A 15,378-nucleotide genomic window follows, 5' to 3' on the forward strand; every position below is an offset into this window, starting at 1 on the left:
ATATAACAGAGGCTCGCTCATTGAGTCATCAGTATTAATATTTTGTTTTCAATAGAAAATTTAAATAGCAGAGCACGGGGTCCATATTGTTGTAGCTCTCACGATCCTCCTACCGGTTCTGGTTAGCTAGGGTTAGGGTTTTATTTCCGACTCGAGCTCCTCCTCCTCCAGCCCCCCTCTCTCCTCTGATAACCGAGATGATCCAAGGACGGGTTTCTAAGGGGAAGGCCGACCCAGACGGCAAAGCCGATGTGGTCTTTCTCAGCAGCAGCGACGACGAGGAAGCGAACGGGGACCTCAGCCTTGCCATCGTCGAGAGGGCGATGCGGCGCGAGGCGAAGAGAAAGAGAGCCGAGGACGCCGTCTCCGGAGCTGCGGTCGTAAACGTCTCTTCTTCCTCCTCCGATGAGGTCGAGCTCGATACTTGTGAGATGCCCGCGGATCCCGGCGGGGATCCGCAGGATGGGGAGAGAAGTAATAAGCGGAAAAAGTTGAAGAAGAGGAAAAAGAAGAAGAAGCAGCAGCGGGTCCCCGAGAATGAGATTGTAAGTTTTGTTCTTAAAAGAAGCACGCTCTATAGGAGTGGAACATATCTACTTTTTTCACTCATGACAACTTATTTCGAACAGAAGATTTAGTCCTTTAATAGTTGGAGTTGCTCATGTTCTCTTAGTTAATAGTTCTGCATCAGAAAAGATTTTCTTTTTTGATGGTTAATGATGTACATATTGTTAGGTTGCCTTCTTTCAGCCAGAGAAGGGTGCTGCTGGCGCAGAAGAAGAACCATCGGGAACAGCTGAATCTCCAATCACTGAAGTAAAGGAACTATCAGACAATGTAGTCTTGCGAAAGCTTCTTGTGAGTCTAAACACTTTTCCACTTTCTTAAGTTGTAAAGTTTGATTTTTGACCAGAAATTTGTTGTGGAATTATCTGATCAGCGGGGGCCAAGGTACTTTGATCCAGGGGAAAGCAATTGGGCGACTTGTTTTAATTGTGGCGAAGGTGGTCATGTGGCTGTGAATTGCACAATGGAGAAGCGGCGGAAACCATGCTTTGTCTGTGGTTTGTTTGGGCACAATGCAAAGCAGTGTATGCAGGTTGGCCCTCTTTTAAGTCTGAATGAAATGCTGGTCAATTCAAGTATGTTGCTGCCTGCCATTCCTTTCCTTTATTTGACAAGCTGTAATAATTAGACTAGATAGTACATTTCTCTGCTGAGTACATTTGATTAAATGCTGTGTTGCCATTTGAAGTTTTGACTCTTCCTTGATGGTGTGGCTGATGCTTAAATCATTGTCCTAAAAGTGAGGCAAATATGTTTTTCTATTGCTTGGGGGTGAAATGTTATTCATATATTTGGTCCAAACCTTAGAAAGGTCTGCTTGCAACATAGTGACATATATCAGAGAATAGACAGGATACTCTTCTGCATCAATGTCAGAAGCTCATGTGGGAGGAGAATTGAACACACATATTATCATTATCATTATCATGCAGTATCCTAGTGCATTTACCCAGATAGAGGATCACATTCCTTACTAGCGAGAAAGAAGTCAGTATCATTAAGTAGGAAACTAGTAGACGTATATCTATTTGATACTATTGCTATGCTTTGGTTTCTTTAATTTGTGAGCAATACTATTTATCACTTTATTTATTACATCACCGTTTTCCTTTTCTTTAATTGGCATTGAAGTATAATAAATAGTTTTCATCTGCTCAGAAGTTTTAATGCCTTTACTTGCTTGCTGATTTGTTAAGCAATACATTTCATATATTATAATATACTTTATCGCATTTGCTCTGTTATGGGTAAAATGGTGTCAATTTTTTCATCCTTTGATATTTATCTTTTGCATAAAAACTGGCATTCACTGCATTCTATTGTATATACTTGGTTCCTTACATCATTGGCGGCTACATATTTATTTGCTCCATTTGTAGGGACAAGATTGTTTTATATGTAAAAGAAGAGGACACATCGCAAAAGACTGCCCAGATAAGCACAAAAAGATTTCTCAGGACTCTAGGATTTGTCTTCGATGTGGAGATGGAGGGCATGATATGGCTTCATGTATTAATGACTATTCACCCGAAGACTTGAAGGTTTGTACTATCTTCGGGACCCGTGTTCTTGATCGTTTGTGTAATACTTCTTTTGAGTTATTATGGTGTTCAGGAGAGGTTCAGAAAGCTGAGAAGTTTTAGATTGTTGAGCAGCGCTTGCTGCTGACAGCTGTTTCACTGTTACACTGGTGTTAATGTTTGTTATTGGTGCAACTATGTGAAAAACCTCATACTAAAATATCTATCCGTTTGAACTGTACAGGAAATACAGTGCTATATATGCAAAAAGCATGGTCATCTTTGTTGTTCTGATTTCACAGATAGTTGTCCAACAGAAGTCTCCTGCTATAATTGTGCTCAATCTGGTCATACTGGTTCAGTAAGTTAGATGGACCTTTTGTTCTAAGAATTATATTTTTTTTTTCCTTCATACCTATAAGAACTATGGATCGGTGCTCATGATCTCCTTCAATTTAGGGATGTGCAAAGCCACGTGGAGAAACTAGTAATGTTGCATCACCAACCCTCTGCTACAAATGTGGTGAAGAAGGGCATTTTGCACGTGGTTGCACAAAAGCTACTAAGGTTATTTCAAATAATTATATAGATATGCATTGCCGGTGTTATCTTTTACATTTGTTACATAGTTAATGTTTCTCTGCAGTATGATAGGCTGATAGGTGAATCATCAACTCCTATTTGGAAATCAGCCAAGAAAAACAGAGATTGGTCAGGATTTAGATCTGTTTCTCATGATTTTGGTAAACGTGATAAAAAGAAAAGCTTGGCATATGATGAAAGATGGAATATGTCTGCTAGTAAGTCTAGAATAAAGGGTGGATGGATAGTTGATGACTCAGGTGACTTGCCAGCAAAGAAGTTCAAGTCAAATGGTTGGGTGTCCCCCAAATCGCCAATCAAAAGGAATCATGGAAAGCAATACTTGGGTTCTGGTGGGAATTATTCAAGTTCCCAGTCTTTAAAGAAACACAAGGCTGTTTTAGCATCATCCATATCGAAGTCCCCTAAGAGCGCTAATAAGAGTGGCTCTTCAGCCTCAAGATTTTCTAATTCGCATATTCGTTTTGGGCAAAGATAAATGGAAATTTCTTTATGTTGGTTCCGATCCATCCTTTTGTCTGTGGAAGAAAGTCAGCAATTGGTATAAGATGCTGGAGAGATATTCTTCTGACCTTGCACATTTGATCAACTTTATTTACGATGTTTCTCCTAGCAGTCCAGATTGCCTGTTCTCTGATGAAACTGTAAGCAGCCTTATCTATCACCTTTTCTTCCTTTCCAAATATATTATAATGTGTAAAAGGTCTGCCTGTAAAAGATGTAGATATGTAAAATTCATATTTGGCAATCTCTTGTCTTTGTTGGCCCTGATATTGAAATAAGAAGCCTGCAATTCTCAATATGTTCAAAGCTTAAATTCTTTTTCTGCTTTTGCAGGGTGTTGAGGACGGTTATCTTCCACAGCCGGGAGGGATGTTCATTTCAACATTTTTTATGCTATAGCTGATATGTACATTATGTCTGTAATATTGCAGATACAGATGATGTAGTTCAAATCCAAATTTAGCTGCCGTCATTTAAAATTTAATTCAATTGAGGTGCTCAGCTTGTTTAGAACCCACGAAAACAACATCTGATGTGCAAATAACTATAAAGCCAGGCCAGATAGTTTAAGAATGTCAAGTACTTGTTGGAGAGGGACTTTAAATGGAACAGATGTAAGCACCGTTGTTTGTTCCCGAACATAAACATGAAATTTAAGACTCGACTTTCCTGATATAAAAATGGGATATATTGCAAGTTCTTCTGGATTCCAGTGTTACAAAGATTAATGATTGGTAATAACAGTTTGTTAGGCCTTGGATGAAGGACAGAACTTACGGGGAGATGAAGGACAGAACTTACAGGGAGCGCTACTCACGACATCTAAATTTATTAATACAGGTATTCTCATTTAATGGCAACGGTTTTTTGGTTACAAATTATAGTTATCCATCGAGCATTCGCATTGACATTCAGTGCACTGATTTTAACGTCGCATTTTGAGAGACCACTGCCTATCACCGACCAATGAATATGTATATGTCAAGTGGTGGGCAAGGTGTCCAAATCGTCGTCCGATGTGGGCGTGGTAAATGTGAGGCCAAAGCCGAATGGGAACAAGGGGTCATAATGCTGGTCGCCGTAGTTCATGGGGAGCTGGTCCACGGACTTGAACCAGGTCCGAGGGAGCTTCCCAGTGAAGCCGTGGTCGCCAAAGAGGACATCAGCGACGCCTTGCCCCTCCGAACCAGGCAACCAAGCGGCCACGAGGGCATCGATTTGAGAGAGGTAGGGCTGTATCACGACTGGCCTCCCCGTGACGAGCACGACTACGCACTTGACTGCGCCACACACTGTTTGGATCGTGGTCGGGCCAGGCTCTGCAATGGTCAGGTTCAGACTGTCTCCGTCGCTCTCCGCATACGGCTGCTCCCCAACCACAACCAGGGCATAAGAGAAGTTGTTGCTCTTCACAAATTCCGCATCGGGGTTTAAGGAGAACACCACATTGGTTGTAGGGTCTACTGTGGATTTTACGGCATCTAGGATCGTGGTTCCTGTGAAATAAATAAAATAAAAGGGCACACCGACAGAGAAGAACTCATCAATTCCATTACTATTTATTATACAAGGGAAGCCGACCACTGAGCGCACTACATTATATTTATATGTACCTACTGTGATATTTCCACTACCCCCCTGCCATTCAATCGTCCACCCACCACATTGGTAGCCCAAGTTATCAGCGTGGCTTCCAGCAACGAGTATCCTAGAAGCCTTTTTAGGCAGAGGAAGCAGAGGATCACCAGTTCGCTTTCCATTTTTCAACAGCACAAGCGACTTCCTGACTGCTTCCCTTGCCAATTCCCTGTGCTCCTGCATGACATCCAATACACTAGTCTAGTTGAGACTTGTGAAAGCATCGTTCACTAATACAGATCTAGTACACAAGGAAAAGAAACTACCTTCTTTCCAAGCTGATCGGCTAGGCTGAGATCAGCAAAAGGGTTCTCGAACAGGCCCATGATGAATTTAACTCGCAGAATCCTCCTAACGGCATCATCGATTCGGCTCATCGGGATGATGTTGTTGTTAACAAGAGCTGTCAGATTTCTGATAAAAACAGAGTAGTTTCTTGGAACCATCACCTGCAGGAGTCGCCACAGTGAAGAAGTGAAGTGAAGTACTTGGATCGACATATCACAATGAAAGAAATCATCTTCATGGACGTCATAAATAATAAGCCAAGATTCCTTGTGGCAGAAAAGTGGGAAAGAGACAGAGAGAGAGAGAGAGAGAGAGAGAGAGAGAGAGAGAGAGAGATCCTAAGCTATACTGACCATATCAATACCAGCACTAATTCCAGCTTGGACAGAGTAAGTGTAGTTCTTGCCAGCTGGGTTGGTGATTCTATCAAGGCCCTCCCAGTCTGTGATCACCAAGCCCTGTTCACAGATCAAGGTGCGAACATTATCATAAACAGACATAGGTTAAATATTGGAAATGGATTTCAACGGACGCTTTAATTCCGTTCCTTAATCTCCTACCTTGAAACCAAGTCTATTCTTGAGGAAGCCGGTGATGAGATCGCGGTTGGTGTGCATTTTCACCCCATTCCAGCTAGAGTAAGAGATCATAACAGTGGAGACGCCTTTTGCAATGGAATCATAGTAAGCAGGCATATGGATATCAAACAGTCCTTTGCGATCTATTATGGTATTGTTCTCATTAATACCCATGTAAGTGCCACCATCACCAACGTAATGCTTGGCGCAGGCTGCAACATTGTTTCTGTTGAACAAGTGATATCCACATAGTAGTGAACATGAGGTGTCAGCAGCATGTTTTTCTTTGCGACTATAACCATTAATTACATAAGCAAACTCATGAATTATTTCATAAATAGGATGATTCTCCAGTGTCTTTTTTGTTTGATTCTCGAGTGTCTTTTTTGTTTTTCTTTTAAATTACAAGATGAATGAATAACAAAATCACAAGTAATAAATGCAGCTGAAAATAAGAATGATGTGCATCGATCATCATTTTTGTTTGTTTATTGCATTCAGAGGACTAACGTACTTTCCAGCAACATAAGGAAAAGCCTTGCTATAGTTTGCTGGCACATCACCCTGCAAACCGGGAATAATTTCCGTCATTGCCTGTACAATAATATGGTCTTCACTGTAGCTTTCGTAGCAACGCCCCCATCTCGGATCTCTACACACCTGATTCATGCCAGCCAAAAAACAGGGGACAAAAGGAAAATTTTAGTTGTAACCGTCTGTTACATAATACTGAAGAAATCAAATTAAATTGAGAGCTTCTTCTTCAATTACCGCAATACAGGGTGCAAAAGCATAAGGAATTCCTGTTGCTCTGACTTCAAGGGCTGTTGCCGCACCAATCCTCTTTACAAGATCAGGATCCCTGCTAAGAAGGAATAAAGATCACAAACAAAACAAAACAGACACCTTGTTAAACAACACTTTTACTTCGGATGGAAAAGAAGAAGAAAAAAAAAAGCTGACACACTACTTGCCTTGTAGCTCCTAAGCCAATGTTGTGAGGGAATATGGTGGCATTAAAGGCGTTATTATTCCCATGAACGGCGTCGATCCCGTAGATCATCGGAATGCCTAATCTGGTGGAGAGGCAGGCCTTCTGGAACTCATTCATCATATTAACCCAATCGGCAGCAGTGGCTTGGGAACGAGGCACACTACCACCACCACTCAGTATGCTACCTGACAAATTAATTAAGAAAAAATATATATAAAAAAAAAAGTGGGGTGGGGGGAAATGAAGATAATTCTTTTAATTGCACATCGATCTCTTCCTCTTCCCATTCCGATTCGTACCTATGTAGTAATCTTTCAGGACTTGAGCTGATGTTACATCTCTTTCGATTTGTGTCATCTGCCCAATCTTTTCCGCAAGAGTCATCCTCTTGAGCAGATCCCTGATTCGAAGCTCCACCGGTTGGTTTCGATCTTTGTACATCATGTAGCCGGGTTCCCTGAGCGGCTCCCAGAAGAATAATAGGAACGGAACAATCAAAAGAAGCGATGTGTAAATTGCCATCCTTTCGTGGAGCAGCAACTGCCTCCCTCGAAGGATCCACTAACTTGAGTTCAGAATCCACCCACAAAGAAGCAATTCATAGAGCAAATGAGAGATCAATGATGGGAGAATTTAGCCAATAATTAATCTTGGCGTCTATATAACAATCCGCAGAGACAAAAGTTATAATTAAAGCTGACAACTACATTGTTCTATAATAATAATAAGTTAAAATATATCAAAATAATTAAAAAAATTTACGAACCACACTCTATATTTTACTTATTTTATAATTTATACTTTTTCTTTTTTTTTGTATTTTGTAACTCAACCCGTCCAATTTTTTTCAATAATTCTAATTTAAGACGTTACTATAGAAGAAATATTTCGACAAAATAATTTATAAATATAAATTATCCTTGTTTATTTCGTTCTATTTTTTTAAGAGAAAGATAAGGAAATATAGTGATAGAGGAAGTAGCTAGGAAAGATGATTAAGGAATATAGAAAATAAAACGGAATGGTGGGAATATTTTAGTAGTTTGGTTGACGTTAGTTAGTTAAAATAACGTCTTAAATAAGAATTTTGATAAAAAAAAAATTTCTAGTTATAAAACCTCAAAGACAAAGTGTGAATAAAAAAAAATATATATATATATATATATAAGATATAATTTATAAAAATTTTTAATAATTAAAATCTAACTAATTTCGATTATCTTCCGTATGATATTGATGTCATTGAATCTAAAAAAATATTCCATAAAAAAGTGACGAGCACTTAACGTGTGTAGTAAGTAAAATTTAAGGTTGTTTAAGAATAATATAAATATATTACTAACATTATGATATATGCTGATAGTACCATAATAATAAACTAAAATATAACTATACTATGATACATAAAATATATATAATATTTTAACTCTAATTAAATTCTCAATCAAAATAATAAACTCGTACAAGAGCATAATGTCGTACCTTTTTTATCCTGGGTGTGACAACAATGGTAGGGACAACAAAAAAGATGAATAGAGTATGGTGATTAATTTGGGCAATTAAGCTTAGAACTATATATTGCCTCAAGCAAATTAAACCTCCTATCTTAAAGCCAACACTGTAATTTATAGAGCGCAAGGATGTCACCGTGTGAACAAAGTCAACTGCTTAGACGTTAACCGCGTGACAGAATTATATCGGACGCAAACCGATGGTGATTTCTATTGTTAGCCCAAAAACGTGGAAGTTCGTAAAAAGTCGCAGCCACGTCATCATCGTAATTGTGAAAAGAGTTTTGTGAAAATTCTCCGATGTGTAGGTAACAGGTCAGCATCTTCCTTTTAATATTATTTCAAAGGAAGAGGTAGGAGAGCAGAGGATAACTAGAAGGAGACTTGACGTAGCTGCTCCTTTTCTTGTGTGGAATAATACCAGAGACGAAAAAGAAAAGAAAGAAGCAAATCAGAGGGAGAGGGAGAGGGAGAGGAAGAGGGACAGAGAGAGAGAAGATAAAGATAAGATAAGATAAGGATATAGGATATAATTAGTCAGCAGCATCTGGCTACCAAGATTTCTTGGAATGGCGGCAGGGGCAGGGGCAGGGGAACACCAACTAATCCTTTTTTCAGTGTTCCAGACTTGTACGGAAGAAAAAAGCGATATTAATTAATTAATTAACTGTTGATTAGATTCCAGGTGTTAAATTAGATAAACAAAAACGAGACCTTTAACAGATAAACACGTTTTCCTTTTCTTTTATTTATTTTATTTCAAACCAAAGGGAGGGATAACGTGCGGAAAAGGGAATTTGTGTTCAGAACTTATCTAGATCAAGAATAAAGATCCAAGATAACGAAACATAAAAAAGAAACAAATTAACACGAAACTATCCAATACAATGTTTTCCACGTCGTTTAGCTAAATAGATGATGTGGCACGGCCACTAATTAAATAATTTGAGTACAATATATGCTCCAAAGTTATCTAACACGTCACATTTTGGAGGGAGACTGGATAGGTCCTACAAATGCCAATAGTTTATTATAGGAAGAAATTATGTGGAACACGTCCTGCCTACGTGCTTGCGTTGTGTTATCTGCAGCAATTGCAGGTAACGAGAGCGAACAAATCCTGCTGCGATCAGTTAATACAATGTTTTAACTAGTAAAAATTGCAAGATAAAGATCAAAAACAGCTAAAAGATGAGAAATAAAAAGTCAAAAGTTTTTAAACATGAGTGAACATCTGATCAGTTTTATTCTCTTTCAATCAAAGCTCATTAAAATGGAGGTCATCCCCCTTAGTGGATAGCAAAATACAGCAGCAGGACCACAAGAACCTCATTAAGATTGATAAGACTCCACCTACTGACTTAAATTTAGATAAGGTTGGATGTATTTTACTATCCCCAAAGAATTTATTGGAGTACAGGAACATGACTCCTAATTTCCTTTGATCGGCTCTGTTGTGAGTCCAAATCCAAACGGGAAAAGGGGATCGTAATGTGGATCGCCTACGTTCATGGGTAGCTGATCGACAGATTTGAACCACGTCCGAGACAACTTGCCGGAGAAGCCATAGTCACCGAAAAGAACATCAGCGATGCCCTGGCCTTCTGTGCCCGGGAGCCATGCAGCCACGAGTGCATCTATCGTGTCAATGTATGGCTCCATCACCAGAGGTCGCCCGGAAATGACAACGACAACACATTTGACACTCTTGCAGACATTCTGAATCACACTCGGACCAGGGTCGGGAATTGTAAGGTTTAAATTGTCACCATCCGTCTCTGCATATGGATGTTCTCCAACCACAACGATGGCATAATCGAACTTGTCACTCTTGACAAATCCGCTCTCAGGTTTCTCAGAGTAGACAACCTTGGTAGTAGAATCGACCGTGGACTTAATAGCTTTAAGAATTGTGGTTCCTGTTTGAGAATCTCAACATTACCATCAACCAAGGTGTCTAGGGAAAGAAAATTAAATTAGGCAACCTAAATTTTTTATGTTTAGTAAGCTTACCAGATGTGACATTGTTCCCGCTAAGTCCTTGCCAAGTGATTGTCCATCCTCCACACTGATAACCCAAGTTGTCAGCGTGAGCTCCAGCAACAAGGATTTTTTTCGCCTTCTTGGGAAGAGGCAACATCGGAGAATAAGTAGTCTTTCCATTTTTCAACAGCACTAGCGATTTCCTCACGGCTTCCCTGGCAAGTTCCCGATGCTCCTGTTGAAAGTAAGAAGTTTGAATCAGTAGGAATGATCACTGGAAGCATAGAGAAACGAAATGTGATGTAGTTAATAGGTAATTTGAACATGAATTTGGATGTCTATGGGTGAAAGAAACTGACATGCTTTCCAAGCTCGCCAGCCAAGCTAAGATCAGCATAAGGGTCCTCAAAGAGACCCATTGTGAACTTGACTCGAAGGATCCTTCGCACAGCATCATCAATTCGGCTCATGGGGATTATGTTGTTCTTGACTTGGAAGGTCAGATCATCAATGAATTCAATATAGTCATAAGGAATCATTACCTGAAGAAGGCCACACGGAATGAAAGATTGTACATGACCAAACGGAGAGGGAAAAAAGCAGAACTATAGATTTGACATACCCATTAACAATAACCATTTGCATCTTCTTACTGTTCATCAGTGCAATAGAAACACAACCAAGTACTAGAACTTGATCTGAGGCCTCTACAGATTTTTCATAATGATACTTACGAGAAAGTTAATTTTCTTTTAATTAACTTTTAAAATTTGTGGCTGAGTTACTCTTGAGAGCAACCAAAATTGTCAGAAAACAGTTTGAACTCAAGTTTGGAAATCTATTTATTGATGTCTTCTGTCATAGCTCATGAATAATCTAGCATTCATGTATGTAAGATAAATGCTGACCATATCAATGCCAGCATGAACTCCAGCCTGGATCGAATATGAGTAATTTGCATGTGGAGGAGAGGTAATCCTGTCAATACCTTGCCAATCGGAGATAACAAAACCCTGTCAAATAACAAAACTATTCAGCATTGATCTTAGTAATCATGTGTTGCACCTAAATAGACATTAAAACAAAATGAGAAATTGTTTTGCGTTCTAGGCAGTGAACTAACCCTGAAATGGAGCTTGTTTTTGAGAAAATCAGTCACTAGATAATGGTTAGCGTGCATCTTCACTCCATTCCAACTTGAATAGGAGACCATAATAGTAGAGACACCTTTGATAATAGCATCATAATAAGCAGGCATGTGGATGCTGAGCAGCCCATGGAAATTGATGATTGTATTGTTTTCATTAATGCCCATATGTGTTCCACCATCACCAACATAGTGCTTAGCACATGCAACGACCTTTTTTCTAGGGAATATACAAGAAGATTCTTCTCAGAATATCCATTCTCAAAATTTATTTTCCATACTTAATTTCAGTCAGAGGAATTAAGAATGTGCAAAAGACACCAAAGACAGATTATTAATCCAAGTTAATAAAGTAGCATAACAAAGTGTACCTCATTCAGAGGTTTGCATTCCTCGACATCAGGTTAAAAGCTACAGCAGAAGCAGATATATGAACGATACTACCAATTCAAGTTGCCACTTTACAACAACAAGGTCCATTTCAGGCATAGCCTCAGTTACAAAGCTCTACTTTTTTTTTTTTTGTTTTACTGTCCAAATTTTACCATCTGGACTCTCTTCCATCCATCTTTATCAAAAGTTGATTACTTACTCTAGCTCACTAATCTAGTGTGGGGACAAAAAGGATTACATACTATTATATGAAGGAACCTCATGAACATACAATCTGATAATAGATGCTAATTAAATAACATACCGTCCAGCTACAAATGGTACTCCTTTTCTTGAATTTGCTGGAATTTCTCCTTGTAAGCCAGGAATGATCTCTGTCATTTGTTCAACAACTTTTGGATCTTCGCTATAACTTTCATAGCAGCGGCCCCATCTTGGATCTCTGCAAACCTGAACAATATCAAGTAAAAAGGGGAAAATAAAAGTTACAACACATTAATTACTATAATACATAAGATCAGTGGAATCCATAAAATCAACTTCTTGACTTCGAGGATGTCTTGGAACTACTAATTACCGCAATACATGGAGCAAAGACATAAGGGATGCCTGTAGCTCTAACTTCAAGAGCAGTTGCCGCTCCAATTTTCTTCACCAGTGCTGGATCCCTGTGAGGAAAGATATTTTATCTCAAAAAATGAGGACATTAGAGATATAAATCTGATGATCTATCCACAATGTTCTAAAACTTTCAAAATATATCAATTACAATAAGAAAGAACAAATGACAGATTCTTGTTACGTCAAAGCTTCACCTGAATAACTGAAATACAATTTACCTGGTAGCTCCAAGTCCAATGTTGTGCGGGAATATGGTAGCTCTGTAAACATTATTGTGTCCATGAACAGCATCAATACCATAGATAATTGGGATTCCTAGGCGTGTAGAGAGAGCACCTTTCTGCATCTCATTGACCATATTTACCCAGGTCTCCACGGAAGCATGAGGAGAGGGCACACTGCCTCCCCCACTCAGTACACTTCCTACACCAGATTCACATTGATTAATAACAGCATTTGTTCTCTCCATGCATATTATATATACACACACACACACACACACACATATATATCATGACTTCTGTCTTCTGTGAGGGGACAACAGGAATTATGTACCTATGAAATACTTCTTTACAACCTCAGCTGTGGCATTTTCCCTCTCAATCTGTGACATTTGGCCTATCTTTTCAGCAAGAGTCATCCGGCTTAGTAGATCATTTATGCGAACATTTAATGGCTGCTTAGGGTCCTTATATTTCATAAACTTTGTTTCCCCTGTTATAACCGAGCAGCAGACTATCAGAAGAACAAATGCAGCCCTCTGAAAACTATCCATCTTCACAAATTAAATGAAACCTTTCCCTGATTCTTTATAGTCCTGTAGAGAGGAAAAAAAATTAAGGGAACAATAAACAACGTATCTAATAGATGGTATAATTACTGCAATGTTGAAAAACACTCGTACTAAAAACCTTAACGTTAACATTTAAACCAGGAAACAGATACCCATGGGGTAAGTCAGGAACTTGCTGATTTAACGTTAAAAACTTCATGTCTCCTTCAGTTAGAAGATCCACAAACATGTAGCCAATACTTATAGCAATACTTTGGAATACCTCTTGAGATATGAGAACACAACGCAAAAGATATTTGAGATAAACAGCATATCATAAAGACATAAGCAGCTTGTTCGATGTCAGAGAGACTTTTTAAGCACATGAATACTCAACTTGAAAGGACAAAGATATGCAGGATTAAGAAAGGTCAGGAAGTGATCTGAAGAAGAATATAAAACTCTCCTGATAAAATAATATGAATGTCTTCAGAAACTATAGTTTTAGAATAATAGGTGCCATATTGGATCCCTCTTGTAGCAACATTGAGTAAACCAAAATGAACATTTCAGTTCTGAGGCTCTCATAGTATGGATGTAATTTCACAGATAAGCCATGCGAACAAATTCTAGAATTTGAAACAGATGTCTGTTAATAAAGGAGCAACTTGAAAACCGGTCTCTAGGGCAAATGATTAAAGGTTAGCACAAATACGATCATTCTTATCTTGGTAAAAAAAATAGTATGAACAAACATATAGCGAATTGTCTCACCTGCGTATCCTATTGACAACAGGATCATCACTTGAAAACAGCGACGAAGAATTAGAAGAGAAACCAATATGTGCTAGATCAGCATAAGAGCACCTGACATCAGATCCCAGGAGACCCAATCCAGAAGAGGTGCTTATTATGTTGTGGAAGCTCCCAGGAGGAAGTCGAGAGTTTATATAGGAAGGATTTGGCCCTTGCTGCCAAAAATAGGACACTATAAGATAAGATACATTTTACTAGTTTCCATGGACGAATGGTAGGATCTTATTCAACAGTTAACACCACGGCATTGAATGCTATGCAATCGTGGTCTCAGTTACTATTTTAATCACCACAATGCAATTAAAAATAGCCGACATGTCAGCGTAAGGTAGATTAGATAATCGATAAGGACGTTTTCAAAAAAATTGATTAGGAGATGTGGGGATGCAACCTGATCCTAATTTCGACTCCGGGAGTTGCCAGAAATAATCAGGAAGTCGAAGATTAGGTCAGATAAGATCTATAGATGGATTGTAATCCAACCACCAGCGTTGAATGAAGAAGAGGCGGCCCGAAAAGAAGAAGTAAATCCACATTAACGAGTCGAGAGAGCATGACCATTTATAATAGGGACAGAGCAAAAGAAAGACAGGTTACCCATCGACGAAGGATGTGCTAAGTGCAACTGAAGAAAAGAATAGAAAAGAAAGGATTTCAGTACAGTGGAAGAAATTCCAATTTCCAATTTTCAATGTTAAGATTCCACTTGATTTCAATCGATTTCAGTATATGTAATGAAATCCAACGAATTGAGATAGAATTATTTTGCCATATAAAAGTTTTCTTCTTAAAATCTCAACACTAACCCTTAATCTCAAAACTTCTATTGAATTCCACTTAAAATTAATTTTAAACGCACCCTTATTATTACTTTCTGACGTGTATGGTTGAATATAGGTATGGTGCAGTGGCAAGTTACTATATTTCTATTATTAACTTTTAAAATATATTTTCTTGATACAGTAGTTTTATGTTTCATTATCTCACAACGACGTAACAACCTCCAAGCCTCTCTCTTCCCTCAATCTGTCACTCTCTGTCTGTCTTATGATTATGGTTTAAATTTGTTTGATCGATTCAAGGAGACCGACAGCATCGAGTGCCAAGCAGCTCCTCTCGCACCTCCTCCTTCGTAGGTGCTACGTCAATCCTCTTCTCTTCTTTTTATTTTATTTTATTTTATTTTATTTTTTCATTCTATAATCTTATTAACGCTACATCGAATTTTTTCATTCTATAATCTTATTAAGGAATTGGGGCCCAACGAAATGACTTTATTTTATTTTTTTAGTGCTACTAATCTAAGACCGCATACTCGATAATGGAGATTGCTTTGTCATTTTGCGTGGACAAGTCTTTCTTTGGTCAAAAAGAATGAGCTCATTTATTCTTTGAGTTACGCTGACAACTTACCCAACCGACGCATATATCTTGGAATTTTTC

At 38.6% G+C, this 15,378-nt stretch overlaps 3 protein-coding genes across 6 annotated transcripts; 1 reads left to right on the plus strand and 2 right to left on the minus strand.

Moving 5' to 3' along the window:
• Window positions 1–72: 72 nt before the first annotated feature.
• Window positions 73–4,033, plus strand: LOC140777760 (uncharacterized). Of its 2 annotated transcripts, none has more exons than XM_073122101.1 (8): window positions 73–545; window positions 751–858; window positions 941–1,099; window positions 1,947–2,108; window positions 2,332–2,448; window positions 2,547–2,654; window positions 2,734–3,334; window positions 3,528–4,033. In XM_073122101.1, exons 1-7 carry the CDS (start codon window positions 198–200, stop codon window positions 3,166–3,168), a joined length of 1,437 nt encoding a protein of 478 aa, XP_072978202.1. In that variant the 5' UTR covers window positions 73–197; the 3' UTR covers window positions 3,169–3,334; window positions 3,528–4,033. The 2 variants fall into 2 exon arrangements, with proteins under 2 accessions (XP_072978202.1, XP_072978201.1); XM_073122100.1 differs by having other exon boundaries at window positions 74–545; window positions 736–858.
• Window positions 3,860–8,322, minus strand: LOC140777759 (uncharacterized). Of its 3 annotated transcripts, none has more exons than XM_073122097.1 (10): window positions 8,175–8,321; window positions 6,992–7,257; window positions 6,673–6,877; window positions 6,470–6,560; window positions 6,213–6,358; window positions 5,681–5,924; window positions 5,474–5,578; window positions 5,099–5,281; window positions 4,808–5,009; window positions 3,860–4,690 (listed from the first exon to the last, which is right to left on the minus strand). In XM_073122097.1, exons 2-10 carry the CDS (start codon window positions 7,212–7,214, stop codon window positions 4,176–4,178), a joined length of 1,914 nt encoding a protein of 637 aa, XP_072978198.1. In that variant the 5' UTR covers window positions 7,215–7,257; window positions 8,175–8,321; the 3' UTR covers window positions 3,860–4,175. The 3 variants fall into 3 exon arrangements, with proteins under 3 accessions (XP_072978198.1, XP_072978199.1, XP_072978200.1); XM_073122099.1 differs by having other exon boundaries at window positions 4,528–4,690; window positions 4,812–5,009; window positions 8,175–8,322; XM_073122098.1 differs by lacking the exon at window positions 8,175–8,321 and having other exon boundaries at window positions 6,992–7,380.
• Window positions 8,323–9,426: 1,104 nt separating this feature from the next.
• LOC140778024 (uncharacterized) lies at window positions 9,427–14,073 on the minus strand. The gene is made up of 10 exons (XM_073122536.1): window positions 13,894–14,073; window positions 12,903–13,164; window positions 12,566–12,770; window positions 12,304–12,394; window positions 12,031–12,176; window positions 11,310–11,553; window positions 11,095–11,199; window positions 10,546–10,728; window positions 10,217–10,421; window positions 9,427–10,122 (listed from the first exon to the last, which is right to left on the minus strand). Exons 2-10 carry the CDS (start codon window positions 13,120–13,122, stop codon window positions 9,635–9,637), a joined length of 1,887 nt encoding a protein of 628 aa, XP_072978637.1. The 5' UTR covers window positions 13,123–13,164; window positions 13,894–14,073; the 3' UTR covers window positions 9,427–9,634.
• Window positions 14,074–15,378: the final 1,305 nt, after the last annotated feature.

This window comes from Typha angustifolia, chromosome 15, assembly GCF_048772165.1.
Source record: "Typha angustifolia cultivar Huaian chromosome 15, ASM4877216v1, whole genome shotgun sequence".
Classification (NCBI taxonomy): Eukaryota; Viridiplantae; Streptophyta; class Magnoliopsida; order Poales; family Typhaceae; genus Typha; species Typha angustifolia.